The 18,397-nt window shown below is 31.5% G+C and overlaps 2 protein-coding genes across 5 annotated transcripts in view; both read right to left on the minus strand.

Annotated features, from left to right (window-relative positions):
* LOC113401228 (uncharacterized) overlaps nucleotides 1-18,397 on the minus strand; it is a 112,892-nt gene that overhangs the window by 71,166 nt on the left and 23,329 nt on the right. The gene's annotated exons all lie outside the window — the stretch shown is intronic.
* Rdx (roadkill) overlaps nucleotides 1-18,397 on the minus strand; it is a 44,098-nt gene that overhangs the window by 14,778 nt on the left and 10,923 nt on the right. The window contains exons 2-3 of one of the 4 annotated variants that reach the window (XM_026641050.2): nucleotides 15,783-15,818; nucleotides 4,640-4,675 (exon numbers count right to left, since the gene is read on the minus strand). In XM_026641050.2, the coding sequence (XP_026496835.1) occupies nucleotides 4,640-4,644 (5 nt within the window). In that variant the 5' untranslated portion in view covers nucleotides 4,645-4,675; nucleotides 15,783-15,818. Of the gene's footprint in view, nucleotides 1-4,639; nucleotides 4,676-11,632; nucleotides 11,877-15,782; nucleotides 15,819-18,397 lie in introns of those variants that run through there. The other 3 variants (XM_026641047.2, XM_026641051.2, XM_026641049.2) reach the window with 3 other exon arrangements.

Genomic DNA, 18,397 nt, shown 5'->3' on the forward strand with positions numbered 1-18,397 from the left:
GCAATGCCCTCTTAACGACAACTGCGTGCTGTGACTCAGACGTCCTGAGGACGACCTGACAATAGGGTCCTCGACTGGGCTGCTTGAAGGACGGTTTGTTTATCGAGCAAACTCCTGTGATATCATGCATTCGTATCGTTTATTTCAAATTCGCGTCTCGTACTTTTATATACAGGGTTATTGGTAATTAGACGTATTCCCGTTAGGAGGTGATAGGGGTGACTATTTGAGATAATTTGAATTCCCATATGCATGATGCAAATGTGAACCATTTTTGAGTTATCACGTTTTTTAGATTTTTCAAAATAAGCCAAAATTGCAACTACAAAAATTTATTTAAAAAAAAGTATCAATTAAAATCTATTTTTTTCTTCTGATTTATAAAAACGATTAAGCACTGGATATTTTTAATATTTAAACAATAATTATCGGTCCAAATTTATAAATGCGGGACGGAAAACGATATTATTTCAATATTTTTTTTATTTTTTTCTCTCAAATATGCCTGAAAAACAAAAAAAAATCATTATGCAACTTGTTCTGCAGATTATTTTAAAAACATAATCGATTACTTAGCTTTTCGAAAATGTATAAAAACTAGGAATTTATTTCAAAGCAACCGAAATAAAATTATCAAAAAGGACACTGGCGGAAATTCGTATTCGAACATGACCAAATTCGTACTAAAGGTCGCTCTTTAAGATTCCCACAAAATTGATTTAAAATAATAACCAATATAAAAAAATCTTACTATCACCCCTATCACCTCCTAACGGGAATACGTCGAATTACCAATAACCCTGTATATTACATTATAATATAAATATTAACACACTATTAAACTAATAAAATATCGAATAATCGAATCGAATAATCTGCTTTTATTACTGCATTTAATATAGCTTAGAAATAATAGTAAAATCTCATATGTACTATTAATACTAAGCGTGTTTTTGTTATAGTTACTATACAAACTAACTACTACCAACAAATAAGTTTTGATGTCATGGATTTTAATTTTTTTATAACATTCGGTTACCTCGGTTATGATAAATAAATTCGTGGTATATTTCGTCGGTCTGCACTAAACCAGATAGCGAAAATTGATAATAGACCACATAAATGGATACAAGGTCAGTTCATCGTCTGAATATGGCACAAAAGAACGATGCTGTCAGATGTAGGCTATGTAGAATGAGACGAATGACATTACTGCATATATTATGTAATCAAGTTTCCATCTTTAAAATATAACGTTGTTTGTACAGATTTCGTTAAAAACCAATTATATTATATCTATAATAGTATATTCAATAGTTTTTTATCTGTACGTTAAGCACATGTGTATTAGCGTTATTACACATTAGACTTAAATTTGAATAACAAAGTTTGTAAATGTATGTAAATGTATATTATAAATGTACCCTGGTACCGCAGATTAAAATACACTCGATTTTATTAACGATACATAATTTACACGTTAGATACTCTTTTAGGCATGTTTTTCTTTTGTAATTAAAAAACAAAGACAACAGCAAACAAGCAACCGCCTTAAAGCAAGAAAGTATATTTTTCTTATTGTAAGTCGTAGTTATTAACTTTTGTTCTCAGGCCCTTTTAATATCACATCTAAGAAAATATGGAGATTTTCTGTCTCATTGACTTCCACACGTTTTAAGACATATGTGTTTGTGTGCATTTACGTAAAATTGCAATATGGTCACATATTTGTAGATACAGTTAAAACGAATCGTGGGTGTGACGTATAATCAAACACACGATACTGCCAAGGTTATGGCAGTCGTCATAGTCCGTGGCAATTTGTAACAATAACTTCTCAATGTCAAAGCTCGTTATTTAACGCCATGTTCAATCATATTATTATTATAATTTGTTGAAAACTATTGCATGTTACTAATTGAGCAAATGCGTGAAAAACAATTTAGTCGTTTCTTTGTTTTAAAACGAGATTTTTTTATAAGTAAATTGTATATCAAACCAATCACATAAAGACTGCTAGTCTAAGATAATGTATCAGATTTATTAAACAATATTGCCCAATATTTTAAAACATGACCTGATCCATACGTGATATACAGTTGAATACGTGATATTAACAAAAACATTAAATTAATATAAACAGTAACAGTCGTTTTTAACCTGTCCGTAGGCAGATGTGTAATTGCAAGGTTATGTAGCATAAACATTTCGCGGACGAGCGAGCTAACGCGGAAATAAATGACACCTCTATTTGTCCGAGATGTACGAGGACGTACAAGGTGACCGCGCCACGTGTGCTGTGACGATTGTGTTCGCATTACATGTACGGAGTTAGGGTTAACACTTGACAGATGTCAACGAAAGTGGAACCGATAAATATCCGCAAGACTATTTTCATCTCTACTACTAACCTATAATAGAAATGGTTAACTAAAAAAAAAACCTTATTATTATCAAGTGTAATAATTCTTCATAAATCAATAAGTTATTAATAATGTTGTTGTTAATATAAAAAAATTATTAAACCTTTTTTCTTTCAATATAAGTCATTTGATTAGAATACAATTGAATTTAAAATTAGAAAAATGCCGTTTAAAATTTGAATTTTACAAAAAATAAACAAAGCATAGTTAAATATAATCAACCCTATATAAAATAATACTTGAGCGTTATGAAAATGAGATCACTCTACGGAGGAAAATCTTAAGAGAATAAGATAAATTATCAAATGAAAATAAAATCTCGTATTTAAATAATAATTTAAAAATAAGATTGGAATGACAAAATCAAACGTTATTTTGTACTAAACTATTATAGAATTCTAAAATTAAACATACAAAATTTTCTAGGAATTTTCCGTTGATGTAAACTGGTATGCTATTTATTGATATTTACTATTATCTATATCTCTTACAATATATTAGAAATTTGAACTTTTTGTCGCATTTTTATATGACGTCTAGTATCTTGTGCAAGCTCGAATTGTATACCAATAGCTACAGTATCAATGATAACAAAGTCATAATTATGAAGATAACGTTCAAGGATATCATTTATTCTATCATACATCGTAATTTTTCATTTATTCTTATTTGAATAATTTGTACCTGTCTATATGTATAAAATAATATTAATCGTAAAGGAGTATTGGTTGTTTTGAATATTCACAACTCTGTAGGTCTGCTTTAAACAGTGTTCTATTTAATAGGTACAGAGAATTTTATCAAGTTTGAAGTAGTCTCTATAAGACTATTTAATATTATTAAATAATATTTATAGTTTATTTTAACATAAACAGTTTATCATACAATTATTATAAAGCATATTTTAGTACGTATAAGGATAATTAAATTGATTTACCTTCTTATATTATTTATAAATAAAAATCTCTAAATTAATTATTTAACATAAGCGTAATTATATAGTACATATAATATGTCTATTTCTTAGTAACACTTTATTTAACCTGTTCATTTCATATCATAATCGTATTAATCTCTAGCTAACGTATTATTTATTTAAGAATTATTGCAATAAACGTGTATATATGTAAAAGCCGATTCGAAAGCCATAAATCGCTCATACTAATATATTTAAATAAAATACGTGTAAGAATAGTTTTTAATACGTCAACACTGAATCTCGCTAACAATGCATTACTTATAGTATGTACAATTTATTCTCTTGCTAGTTGTGCCCGATCAATGTGACAAAAAAATTGCCGACACTGTACAGTGTATCGTCAAAGAGCTTATTTTGCACATTTTCCATTTAATTTCAAACTTTTATTTAATAAAATTAATATATATGTATTTTCTACAAATATTGTAAAATTATATCTCGTTTAATGTTGATTTTGTTCAATGAATGAAAAAAAAATAAGGAAATGACGATATAAGTAAATTCGACGATATTACACGATACGACTAATATTATCGAATTGGCATTGACGAAGATAAAATTACAGGAAATGTTGATTACTTAAAAGTTTTTTTTATACACGTTAATCTCACCGTATTGAGTGAATTTTGCCATTTCTACAGTAACTCAACGTAATATTAATAATAAGTGGACCTACATTTAAATTAAATAAATACTTATGAAGAACAATAATTTTAAATTATGACTATATAATATGTGAATGTTTACCCAAAATATATTTCGTAATAAATATTGCAATATTTATCCTTACTTTTAGTCCTTAAATAAATTTAACAGTGATTGTATTTCGAAGCCTATCTGAATGTCCTGTCTCTTTTCATAGGCTATATATATTATTTGAGGAAATATATAGAGGTCTAACCTCCCGTGCAACCTCGTGGCGAGGAATCGAACAATTGTCGGTTATAATGGAGAGTTGGCGTTACGTCATGACCTTACTATATTGTAGTGACGTCGGACATGCAAACCTATTATGCCTAGCGTATAAACCATTTCGCATGCATTTTAAAAACATTATTACCTAATACATAATATACACCATATTCATTTAAAAAAAAGTGATAATGTTCTTTTTCAGGATTTTAGAAATTCATTCGAGTATTTTTTGTGTATGAATATTAAATTGTTCGTTAGTAAATACTTATTATATATCTGTTACCTAGATAATAAAATAATATAAATTAAACCTATTACGTACTTCATTCGAGTGGCTCGCGCGGATTGTTGTTGATACCTAGAAAGCAAATACGTTAATATATTCAGGTGAATACAAAGAAGGTTTAGGATCAAGGCATTTAGCAAAAAGATTATTATTGGCAGCGCCGAGCGAGGATAAGCTTCTAGGCGGAAGCGAGCGAAGCGAGGCGAGGCCGAGGACACACGGCAATTCACGAATTAAACGCAAACCTGAAGCGGTTGAACTTTTGACCAGGGCTGTTATAATTATCATGAACCGTTAAGTTCGACTACATTTGTTTCTCTTTAATTGTGTATAACTTATTTTATTGTTAAAAAATAAGCATTCCTTTAACGCCCTGGCATTACATAAACTAAACAATTCTTATGTGCAAATTGCAATGTGACGTATAACACTGGCAGTAAAATCATTTTGAAATGATTACGTGGACACTTAACACGTTTTAAATACAAAGAGCAAGAGTTTACGCGAGACGATTATGCAACATTCCAAGTGCCATACGTGAGTGGGAGTCGCGCCGGGGAACTGAAACCGACGTATGATCTGCAACTCGCTCGGCGCACGAAATGAAACGACAATATTTGGCAACGCAGCTATTGGAAAGCAAAGACATCGACGGTAACGTAAAGCCGCATAATACATTAATATAACTAGGATAGATTGATTTATAGCTCCACCGAGAAACTGTGCCACCTCGGCCCTACTACAGCAACACGTTCTACATAGTTATGCCACGAATATGCAAACAGATAGTGAGGGCAGTGAGAATTTATGGCTATTATGGGACTGAAGAGTAAACAACTACGCGGAAATGCGAAATAACGTTAAGCAATTCGGTAATGAAAAGGCCGGGTGCTACTGGCCTCTAACTTTATTGCCCTATGAATTACTAGATGACTAAATAGATTGGAAAGACCTTGACTTCGGCCTGATATAAACTATGTGACCCTACTTCCTCAAACATCTGCGAGGGTCATCTCTGCAAATTGTATTTAAATTATGATACGTTTTCCGGTAGGCGGGGGTCGTACAAAAGATTTTTTTAATTACATTTATTTTTCCACTTTTACAGCATAATATAAACAATAAGTTGTTTATTTTTCATAATTATATCTTTAAGACAAATGTTATTACATAGAATCATTTCTAAGACTTAAATCTAGACAAAATAAATACCTTTGAAATCGCGATGACGCCATGACGGACGAATTAGGTGGACCTTGGCGTCTAAAATATACCTACTATACAAATAACCAACACGACGTGAGATGGGTAAAAAATAATATTTGCATGCAAAGTTTTTTTTTATCTAATCTCGCAAATGCTGATATTCTAGTATCACTTACACACCAAGAAAAAAATCCGTTAAACAATAGTTTGCAAGTATATATCCAAAGGTCATAGGTATTAAGAATAATGGATCCGTTATTAAAATATTTACTAGCCCTGACACATCGCGCAGATGGATGTGGGTGTATATTGCACGTAAAAGGCGCGTACAGTTCATATGTGTGTGAGTATATACCAAGACAGTCTGTACCAGCAAGTCGGCTCACCAACAGCGGCATCGAGAACGCGACCCGGTTCACCGATCGAGAAAGCATCAGCTAAACTCGGTTGAGGCCGCGATCAGCGGTCATACAAGACTTGTAAATCTTTTATGTTTAAAAAAAACTCTAGGCAAAGCCATAATAATTTAATAACTGACATGACCTCTGCTACAGGATTAAACCAATGTTATACCCGCCGACTACTTCGGTGGACCGCGAACCTCGAAATCTATCGAGGTTTTATAATACTTCCGTCTTGTGTGTAATATATAACTCCCAAATTAGCGACTCCTTGAAATAAATATATTCAGAACATATGTATACGACTATTTATTTGAAAACCGGTGTCTAAATTGTTATCGTGTTCGATTTCTGTAATATTATTGTAGTAGTTTTTTAGTTGAAAATTCATGCTTATTAGAAGCATATAATTAATAGATTATTAGATACTATAGTAACAATATATACTATATTATAAAGATTTATCGTTTCATAAAGTCAAATTGATAGATTAAATATAACTGTAATTTTAAATAATGTTTACATATAAAGCAAAACATACTTTTGTATTGTACTAGTATAGTGTGAAGTTTTTGTTCTGACCATGAAATTGTTTTAGTGACAAAATATTTCGTTATCTATAATTAAATATAGTTTATTTCGTAACAAATAGCAGTGATTTTTTTTTATTGAGGTAACAAATAATGATTAATTAAATAATAATAACAATGAACATATAAGTTTAAAATCTTCGAAATTACTTGACAAATACTTACCACAATTTAAAAAAAATATAACATAGTAACACTAACAAATATATTATATTTTTCTTCCTGGTTTATATTTGTTGTAAACGGCCAAATTTTGTTAGCTAGCTTATTTATAACAAATCTGTTATTTTTTAATACTTTATTATTTGAACAAGAAACAATGTACAGATACAATAATAAAGAGAGAATTAAGTGACTATTAAAATCATACTTATCCCTTGATGAGATTTTTTCAAGACAAATACAATCTTCTATAATCAAAATTTACTAATAGTAAATGCGTTTCATCGACTGAAAAAATCCAAGTGTACAATAAAATATTTTTCCGCTTTTGAAAAATCAATCAGAAGTAATCTATTTGTCAGAACCTCAAAATTACCCAGTTAGTATACAGCTAGAATAACGGGGCCAAATTTGACATCGTAATACATTTGACCTACATGAGAAATTAATGACGTTTGAATAATGCTATAATATATGAATAATTAACTAAAGCTTATTATACTACTATATTTAGTATAATAAGCTTTATTGGTTTCATGACATATTTGATAAAAAAAAATACAGATAAACCAATAAATAATGCAAGTGTAAATTCATTATAGAATAAAAAAAAAATAATATGTTTGTTTCGTAATTGCTAATATGTAAAGAAAATATTAAACTCTATAAATGATTTATTTCCATTCATAAAAGTTTACAAAAATATGTAATTATTTTAACTATTGCGGCCAGTGTCGGTTTCGGGTCACACTACACAGTAAGGGGCACAAGGTAAAAGATGGTACATTGAAAGCGGCCTTAAGCCCAATAGCGATCTGCGACCGTGTCGCTTCCTATTGGTGTGGAGGCGACAATGCCAGTACTGCCTCCAACTGTCGCGAAGGTGACAGCTGCAAAGGTCGATCACCACTTGAACATTGGTTCCAGGTTGTCTTCGATTTAAGTTTTAGTACATTTATGAGAATTTATCGTGCAATTTTATATTTTGTTTTATACGTCAGTCAAATTACAAAATTAGAGAACTGAATGACCTCTCTGTCGTATGTAATTTAAGATGACTATTCGTTAAAATATTGAAAGTTAATTTTATTATGACCTTAACATGATAGTTGTACATTTTTTTATCGAAAGCAGGGATTGCGGTCACCATTCTTATTATTATTGTAGTGCATATAATAAAGTTAACCAATTATGTTGTTTGTTTTTCTTATTTAAATCGTTATCACGTACTCTATTTTACTATAAACAACCATTAAAATATTTATATTAACATAATTATTATTATCATAAGAAATATTTTACAAACGGCGAAATCATAAAGGCAGAAAACAGTGACCCTAAATCGCTAAACAAGACTAAGGGAGTGAAACGCAAACGCTCAAGTTTTACGGGTCAACCGTCAACAGAGCATTTCGTTAGTGGGAGGTGGATCGGAGAGAAGGGTGTATAGGGCCAACGGGGGAGGACCCTGACACAGATCCCGAAGCGTCGCTGAAGCGCCGCGGAGACCTCGAGATTCGACTGTTATAATATCATCGATTCCTCGAAGCACCATTCCGAGTTACGCTCGAAATGGGTCAACGCGCTCGTCTCTTCGTAAGCACAGAGTGCGTGGCGATGTCCCCGTCCCGAATTGCTCCCTCGGCAAATTAAAGCCGCGTGCAACCATGTTCCAAGTCGGCTATTGACTATTTTCAAGATAATTAATTTGTATTATTAAAAGAATATTTTACATAGAAGGATATTGATGTTGTCGTATTGAATTTATAAGACTTGAATGAATATTTATTCATGGAACCACTTAAAGCTTAGAAATTCAAGTGCAGAACAGATAAGTGCTACGTTGTGACTTACCTTGCTTATGAGGTGTTCCACTATATTCATTTATAATATATGCAAGGTATTAAGAAATAAAATGCTACAAACAAATAATACTATGACATTAGTAATGACTGTTGACGATTTTTGTAATAGAACATGCAATCATTATTGCAATTAATCAGTAAGTCATAATAAGGGTACCTTTACTTTTTAAAACGTTGTTGACATGACAATGAGGTCTCATGCAAACGAGATGGCTGGTTCTAAACGAAACCATGACATTTACTAAAGAGAATTAAAATGATTAAATATGTTAAGGTTCATTACAAGGTTTTAAACTTTGTTAGTTATTTGGAAAGTTTATTGTATACAAATACGACTATTAATAACATTAGTGAAAGTTTCTTTTTGTGCCCAAAAGAAAAAAAAGATTAAGAAAAAAGAAAACATCATACTTAGCATGTATTGTGAAAACTACAATCAAGATCGTTAAGACAAAGAAAAGACACTACGCACCGAGCCGAAGAAACGAGGCGGTGACGCACTTTCCATCACTCGCGCAAAATTTCACACATTCTTAATTAATAAAAAAAATAATTTCAATAAATAATATATATTTCATAAAAATATAAATATTAATAAGTTTATTAATCAATTAATTTAATGTTATTTCAAACAAATAAAGTATTAATTTTATGTAATTATTACATAAGTATACCCACTACTGAAACAGGAGCAAAGAATGGGCCTGACCGCGATCTTTTGCTTTGTGAACGTGCGCCGGTGCCCCTTAGCTAAATTGATACACTCTTGCGAAATAACCTCGCCCAACTTATTCCTACACAATCAAATTAGACGGCACCGGCCTGGTTTCTCGTAGATTTAGAATAGAGAATATTAAACACATATAATTATTACAAACTTCAAGTTTGTTTTTGTTTGTCTTTAAGAATGCATCTTGCTTAACTTTAATATCAACGGGCAAATCATGTTTAAAGTCGATTTAGCTTGTATTAGTATTATTGTAACTATGAATTTATCCTTGCGCTCGCTGTATAGTTTAAAAATTATAATATCAAATTATTTACAATATTTATTTATATTTTAGATGAAGTCAAATAAGCGAAATAAAACGTACTAATTATTCCTTGAAGCAAAGTATTGCTGAAATAGAGTTCATAAGTGACCTAGCGGTGAAACTTAAGAGCAGTTTAAAAGCTCTTTTAAAAGCTGCACAGAATTTTCATTTAAAAACGGTCAAATGAAATTATTTTTTATAGTTTTTCTTTAATTGGCTTTCTTATTTAAGTGTTATTTAGTTTTTTGTAGGTGATTAAATATTTCAGCACTTCTATAGTACTCTTTTATTCATCAAGGATTTTATTTAAGAGGCTTATTATGGTAGTGGATATTTATACAAGTAAATAACATTTAAATTTAGGTGATCGCATCCTGTGCCTTTCGAGTAACCTCCGTGACTGAAGGTCATTGACCTCTGGAAGCGCATCCCGCAAATCCTTATCTCTTGCCGACACCGATACAAATGCGCCATATAACCTCCGTATACTTACTTACAGAGAACGTCTCAAGGGGAAAAGAAACAAACAAAATGAGGCTTAACTATGTGTTACACACATTAAAATAGGTTTTGCAGAGAATGTACGGTCTTTAAACAACGATTTAACACTCGTTGTTTATCCAATAGATTGTGTACTCACGAGTGATAGTGAAGTATGTAAATGGAAAATCAGGTTATCTAGTACGTTAGCGCACACACTATTCCAAATATTCTATGTATCATAAAAATCGTCGTCGTCGTAATTATTTAAACTAAATCCAAAAGATAAACTCCAGACAAAATTCAATACCTATTCGTGTACCAAAAGGACCGAAATGTTAAATTTAGATTTATAACAAAAAGAAGGAGTCCAAAAAAACTTTCGGGAGCTGGCGAGTCGCTTTCCGGCCTCGTTTTGTTACCTGCTTAAAGGCCTTTGCGAAACTGCTTTTTATAATGTGGGATTATTTATATATCGAAACAGAATAATTTTATTTCAAATCATGATAAACGGTTTTGAATGGCATGCGACGTGAACGTTATACACAAAGTATAAAAAATATGTTTTACTGAATTAAACACATCAGCAATGAGCAAGTTCGAAATGATAATGCTTGATAACTTTTGCTACTTGTATGATTTACTAATATACTTCGAAATATTATACAGAGTATAAATATAAAATACAGTGTCAAAAGATAAAATATACGATAAAAGTACGTTTATAGAATAAATAGAGAGGTACAATGGTGGGGTTCACTTTTTAGGGTAACCGTAACGAACGAGGGTGCGGACGAAGAGAAAACATCGGCATCGCATTAACGGACTCTGACAGGGCCAAGGGGACACTGAACTGATATAAATACACAGCATTCTGTTAACTTTAAATAAGAGACAATAACAGTTGTCCTCATAAAACTATTATTAATAACTAAATGATAATGCCTGTCGTAAAAGTGACTCGATTTCTATGCTGCTCCCTCTACCTGTCGTTGGCGTTCAGCTTACACAACAAAGAAAGTTATAATGCGTGCGAGGCTAAGTAACTTTCGCTATTTGCAGCGCTGCTTCTTACTTGATTACAAAAATAATTAATGTTACTGACAAGGACAGTTAATTAATAGTGAAACTATCAAATGAACGTTAGCATATCGATAAATATTCATAATATTCGATAAAAATATGGGGAATCGAGTAATAATTGAATATGATTATCCTTCAAAAATTAATTCATATACATATAGTAAAATAAAGTAGTTCCGCGTTGACATCAACAACGAAAATAGCTCACCTTGCTAAGGCCATTATTTGATCGTATAATCCAACTTTCCAAGATAAAGGCACCACTTCGTCAACACAAAATCACCAGGAATAAATAGAATAGTGGAAAAGTCCACTAAAGCTGTCTGGTGTGTGAGTACGTATCACGTTTGACAGTTTCACTTCACCACATGGTTGTTGTGTCGCGCGGAGCAACGTAACGGACGTACGACACGTTGCACGAGTGAGGGGCGACTGGTCGGTTTGGTCGGCGGTCGCGTGTGCCGCGTGCTGCGGGGAGTCGCGAGTCGCGAGCGCTCCTCTCGCCTGAGAGCAGAGTTGCGGGGCCAGTGAGGGCGGAGCGCCTTCCGACTGGCACCCGCGGGACAGCTGCACGGACCGTTTCTACTCCGTCTCCATTGTACCGGTGAAAGCTTATACATCCATGCTGTCCACTAAGCTCTGGCCCAAAAATAAGCGTTATTTTTCCATTATGTTACAATTTTATAACTTAACCATATCTTTAAAATGCAAATAAGAAATTATGGTTTAAAAATCGGCGTGTTACTGATTTTAATCGAAGTTGACCCCAAGTTTATTATGTTGACTAGCTTATATATGTATATTTCTAATATCAACAGAGGTATGAAACCTGTCAAAAATGCAAGTTTAAAAATAAATATTCAACACAATATTTTAATTTTACATGCGTATTATTATTATATAACATGAACTAGATTCAAACTCATTTTTGATATACACATTCAAACGATAACTTAACTAGGTGTAGTGTATCGGTTTAACGTGCTACAGTAGTGTAGAGTCGTATATATCTATTTTCGAGTATTCCTTTATAACTACACTCACAAATAATAATTATATGAAATTGGATGAACTACATTTACATATGCATATCATGGTACTAATATTTAAAAAAAAAAAACTAAGTTACTTTTAATCGAACAATTAAAATAATGTAATAATTGTATGAGAATAGCTAAATTATTATGTTTATATAAGATATTTTACATTATATTCACGCACTATATATAACGCATTAGATACTCCTGAATTACGTAAACAAAATTACAATTCAAATATTTTATTTAATTCACACATTTAAACTTAAAGAAATTAGAAATTAAATTACCGTGGAAAGCATGATTTTCTATAAACGTATAAATTATCGTTAACTTACAATAAAAAAGATGTTACATAATTTTAATTATAAGTATTTAGTTTGGTATAAAATACAACTTGTGCGATATTATAATTTAAAGACGTGAGACTGTGAAAACCATATCGAATTCACTGTAACTTGAGCTCAAGAAAGGGAGGTGAAACTTTTTATGTGAACGTAATATAAAATTTATTATAATATTAACTAGACAAACAAAACTGAAGTAGAATTTTTAGAAAATGATGCACAAACAAAATAATCTTTATCATAATTAAAATTAACCAACTACAAACGCATTTTATAATTTTGTAATAAGGAAAAATATGTTTTAATACATTTTCCGTAAAGCAATTGTATCTAATTATTAAGGACCATTCGAAAGGTTTTAATATGGTTTAAATAATACGCGTTTTGGGGTTGCCTGAAATGTACTCATAGGGTATATTTTTTTACACATTGTTTTCATACAAATATTTAATCTTAGTCGTAATATTTTCTCAGCGATTGCAAGCTGACCGTTTGGATTTCAAATGATGTCAATTGTAACCAAATATTCAAATTATTTCTGAATCTCATCTACATTTTAATTTAAAAAGTCTCTGTATCGATTGTAATCTTTTTGCATATCTATGAATACATTTAATTACCATAGTTGTTTATTACATACGTTTCCTCTAAGCACTTGTGAGTTTTAAGAGCGACAGCACTGCCATAGATTCACTCGCGCGCACTTTCCATGATTAACTTTCTTATTTACTATTCGACTTGACCTTTCCTTTCTATAACGTTCACTTTAAATACAGTCCAATTTAAGTTCCAAATTTATAGGAGAAAAACTGATCATCCTTTTAGATACTGTCTGATTCGTCATTATCATAAACGAGTTTACATTAGAAAGGGTTCGTCATGCCATGATAGTACGCACTTGATGACGCGCTCGCATCTAAATTTTATGACGTTAACAAAATGCTTGTAATTGTTTTTACTACTAGTCATTTCTGAAGTCGTAAAGAAATAAAGGTGGTTATTATCGAATAAATAAGAGTCATAATGACATTAGTTTATTACATGATATTGCGGATTACTTTATTAGATCGCGTATTTTTTATACATCTGTAAAAGAATGAATGACGTACGGTTTTTAATAGCAATAGCGATTCATGACGTAGATATACATTCTATTTGAGTTATAATTACGTAACGGGTATAAATTTATTGAGGTGAATAAAGTGACTCACTATACTATAAACATTTGTACACTATATACACATACTGAAATCAAAATATAAAAATCAATTATTATAATTGCTGTTTAAGACGTCTTACGTATATCTTTTTAAAAGGAACCAATATTAATAGACATCGGTATCCGTTCCTTTGTCTATTACCCTTATCCGTAATCGAGTCATACTTAATTAACCTTCTGTTTATTGACCTGTGAAAAATCATCGGGGCATTCATGTCACATAATATGAGGCGATACACCTATGCATGTTTTCAGAGCTTGTAAAAAATACAAAACCATATTAGTAAACTAACACAAATGAGGTAAACAAAATAAAAATGAACTATGTACCAACGTACACAAGATTTCGTAATTGATAAAAAGAGAGTTTTTAAATATAGAATATCAGAAGAAATTGTTTTAAATGAGATAATATATTAGGGTCAAATATAACTATACTAGTTGAACCTTTCATCGATCTCATTGTCACTTCCCAATTCTCCTATTCACACTTGTTTTTTTTTTTTCATATAGGTAATTAACACCTTTCTAGTAGCAATTTAAAATAACAACAAAGCAAATATATCTTAATAAGACTACTTCTAATTATACAGCTTATGTGTTAAACACAAGTAAAATATTTTATTCGTATTAATGTAGATGTAGACATATATAAAAATGAACAATTACAATATTATAATATCTAATTATAAGTGAGTACAAATTATGTAAAGGTATAAAATTATATCACAAGAAAACAAATTCATAACAACGTAATTATTTATTCCGGACCCAAAGCAGCATTTTATAGAAAAAGAAATTCAGCACGTTAAAAAGTAAGTAAATTATAATCACAAAATAAACTTGATAATGAGCGAAGAGTAGGGCAAGTTACAACAGTCAACTCTCAACTGTCGCGCTGTTCACGAACTGAGAAAGCTTCGATCGCAGCTGGTGAAAACCTTAACACGTACCAGCTGTCACGCAGCACGCTTTAATATTTTACATCCATACTGCTTTCAAATATGTCCGTCAAAACTACAGGTATACTATAACTGTGAAAGTAATCGATTTATTTATATATTTATCTTTACTTACTATATATTATTATATGCCTTGAATTATTTCAATAATTAATAGGTCATTGCTCGAATTTAATTCTAATTCTATTAGCTAATCGCTAGTTTTCGTGATTCTTCCATTAAAAAGGCGGAACACTGCAGTGAAAGTGCATCACGGTTATTGCTCGCGCCCGCGCATTCAGAGCATTTTTCAGCGAGTAGAGAAACGCTAAGAAAGTGCCTAAAAGCAGGAGAAGGTGAAGTAAAATTTGAAAGCGCTACACAATAGCGCGTTGTCGAAATTGGAAAGTTGAGAGGTGCGCATTGATTGCGTAACCGCTCTTACGGAGCACGGCGTGACGCTGACGAAAGGTACCATGTGACGTCACCGGCATGAAAGTGCATCGGCCGGCGCCCCTCCGAGTGTGGAGGGCGGGTGCACGTGTGTTGCACTGCGCTTCCTGCACCGGAGGACTTTCTATTGGGAAACCGCATTAAGTTCTCTCCTTCTCCGCTCGACTATTGGGAAATTCGACTCTCACGAGCCGCAACACGAAACGAGATGCATCTGATTGAGCAATGACGCGGTCCACTTTACATTGCGCTTACACAATTAGAGAGGCTTAGCGTATTATCTGTTTCTGCTGTCTATTGACACGGAATAAACTATAAATGACATAAACGTTGTGTGACTAAATTTTAAAATATTACTTACAGTTTTGTAGCTATTTACAGTCTCGTGTTGCAAAGCCTGGAACAAGAAAGAACCTTTTTATTAAAAAATTGAGTAACCAATGAACATTACTAGAGATATATTGTAGTATTTCCTTTACTTATTACTTTTTTTACATATGAAAATTTGTAGGTTTTTTATAAATCAAAAATATTTAGGTCAATTTTACGATTATTAAGAAAAGAAAACATTTGACGATACAATACTTTTTAAACCAAATTTATACTCTTTTGAATATGAAAACAATATTTATGACTTTTAATTTAGGTCAATTAATCCTCTTCGTTTATGTAAGGTAAATAACATTTCAGGCCTATGTAGTTAGTAGTATTAACATTTTCCTTTAATTTCATATTTAATTTTACTGTTACAAAACATTTAAACATACACGGATCAATTATTTACGGTAATCATTTTAAGTGTATTGTTACAGCTAAAAATTGCGCATGGAAACCCAAGCTACTGCCATTCCGAACATTAAACTAATATTAAATGTCACTTTGATTGACCAATAAGTGAGAGAGGTTAAAAAATTGAGGTCTTAACTACGCAGGACGCTCCTCGAAGCAGTTCATGGTTGAATGGAACATGTACAGTATTCAAATACCCATTGGCAATTTACTTTATATCCTTTCTCACAAACCTAGGGTCGATAATTGTTTGGCAAATTAGTAGCGGTTCCTAATTGTCGGATTGAGAACGTTCGTGATTTAAATAACGATTTTGTCTTTAAGATCCATTATATAAGGTCCGATTTTCTTTATACAACATCGGCATTCAAGAAGTAGGTTGAAGCAACTCACACTGAGGTAGATTACACTTGTATATCACAAATTCTCATTAAGTCTACGTCACAAGATGGTAAGTAAATGTATAATAGATGCAAAACCATAGTTGAAGGAATATTAATAGCTAAGTAGCAACAAAATGTTTTATTCAAAATATTCTGAACTATTGAATAGTAAAATTATTTACTTTAATGTAGGATAATATTAAAAGGTTTGATGTTTTTATCAAACCATCAAACTGCTTTAGAAAGTAAATAGCAATTAGCATCGGGAAAGTTGTTTCATGCCGAATAGATTTAAATTGAAAAGCAATGCTCGACTAAGTTTCCTAGGCAATAAATACTATCAGAAAAGCGAATGGCTTGTGTACTTTCTAGTTGCAAAGTGGGCAAAAGTTACGATATCTCTTGTGATATAATAACCGTTCGCCATCGCGGCCTGCGCCAGCAACGTGCGCCTACGCAAGCATGGTTTATTTCACTGTATATGTCCGAAGGACCAAATATGAAACGAACAAGTCCTATCATAATATTTTAAAAATATAAGGCATACAAGACGAATAAACGTATATTTTTTTAAAATTACTTATTGAATATTTATTTTAATACTATAAATACATCATAAAATGGTAGATATTTTTAATGTTTTATGTGTTTGAAAAAATCATCGCTAATTTACTTCAGTGAATTGCTTAGAATGATATATTATAATAAGATTATAATTTATTTAATAGATATTATAGTAGGTTACAATTATCAAACTGAATATGGAACGTAATCTTACATAGATATTTGCCGTTACCACAGTTTTCTAAAAAAAAAAACTAGAACAAACTCGTTATTGGATGCTACTGAATAAACTAGTGTATTTTTACAGCAATTAATTAAAAATATAAATTTCATAGGCACCCAGATGTTTTTACAATAATGAATATTTAAATATTAAATCTAAGTATTTCCTATATATGTTATTACGTAATGACATACAAACGATAACCCTGAAAACTGAAGCCCTATGTACTGTTTTGTCGTTAATGTTATATAGATCACTGTTTACATACTGTTTCAGAGCTCATTCTATATTCGAACTGTACATACTAAGCTGCAATTTTATTGTTTAAATTATAATAATGCACAAGTTAAGTTATTATTATTAGTTTGTTATGTATTTCATACATATACACTATCGGAAAAAACTTTACTAGGGATTAGATATAGCATAGTCTCAAAGCTGAACATACAATCTTAATAATAAATATGAACATAACATCTGACCTGTTTTTTAATATTCTCTAGAGACAAACAGTAAGATGGAATATTTCAATAGAGGTCGTAGAAGTTAGTTTTACTAGCTATTCAGTATTCAAAAGTATTGGATAGCTGATAAATTGCAAGAGATTTCAACGAGAAATACGTTCACCGTCCTAGATGCGCGGTAGGTACTTTCGTTTTGAAATCGGCTCGCACAATTGGCCGTATCGAGATAAAAGCGGACCAGCTGCACGGAGAACAGTGGCTGAACGCATTCCGTTTCTAATATATCCTTTACCTCCAAAACTTGAAGGTATTCATTTATATTTAATTAATATTCGTCAACAGAAAATATTCCTAAAACAAACTGGGTGACCATTTTAGTATTCTTATTAACATATAAACGTTTTTTTCTTTTAGAATATATATACTCATTTGTTAATGATAAATGTTTTCTTTTAATTTAATTCTTAGTTTAATGGCTTTTAGTAGTGCCGACAGGTTGACGTCGCCAATATCACGTAGGATATTTTCTACCTAAGCTATTTAGTGATTTGCA

Source organism: Vanessa tameamea, chromosome 7 (genome assembly GCF_037043105.1).
Source record: "Vanessa tameamea isolate UH-Manoa-2023 chromosome 7, ilVanTame1 primary haplotype, whole genome shotgun sequence".
In the NCBI taxonomy this organism is placed as follows: Eukaryota; Metazoa; Arthropoda; class Insecta; order Lepidoptera; family Nymphalidae; genus Vanessa; species Vanessa tameamea.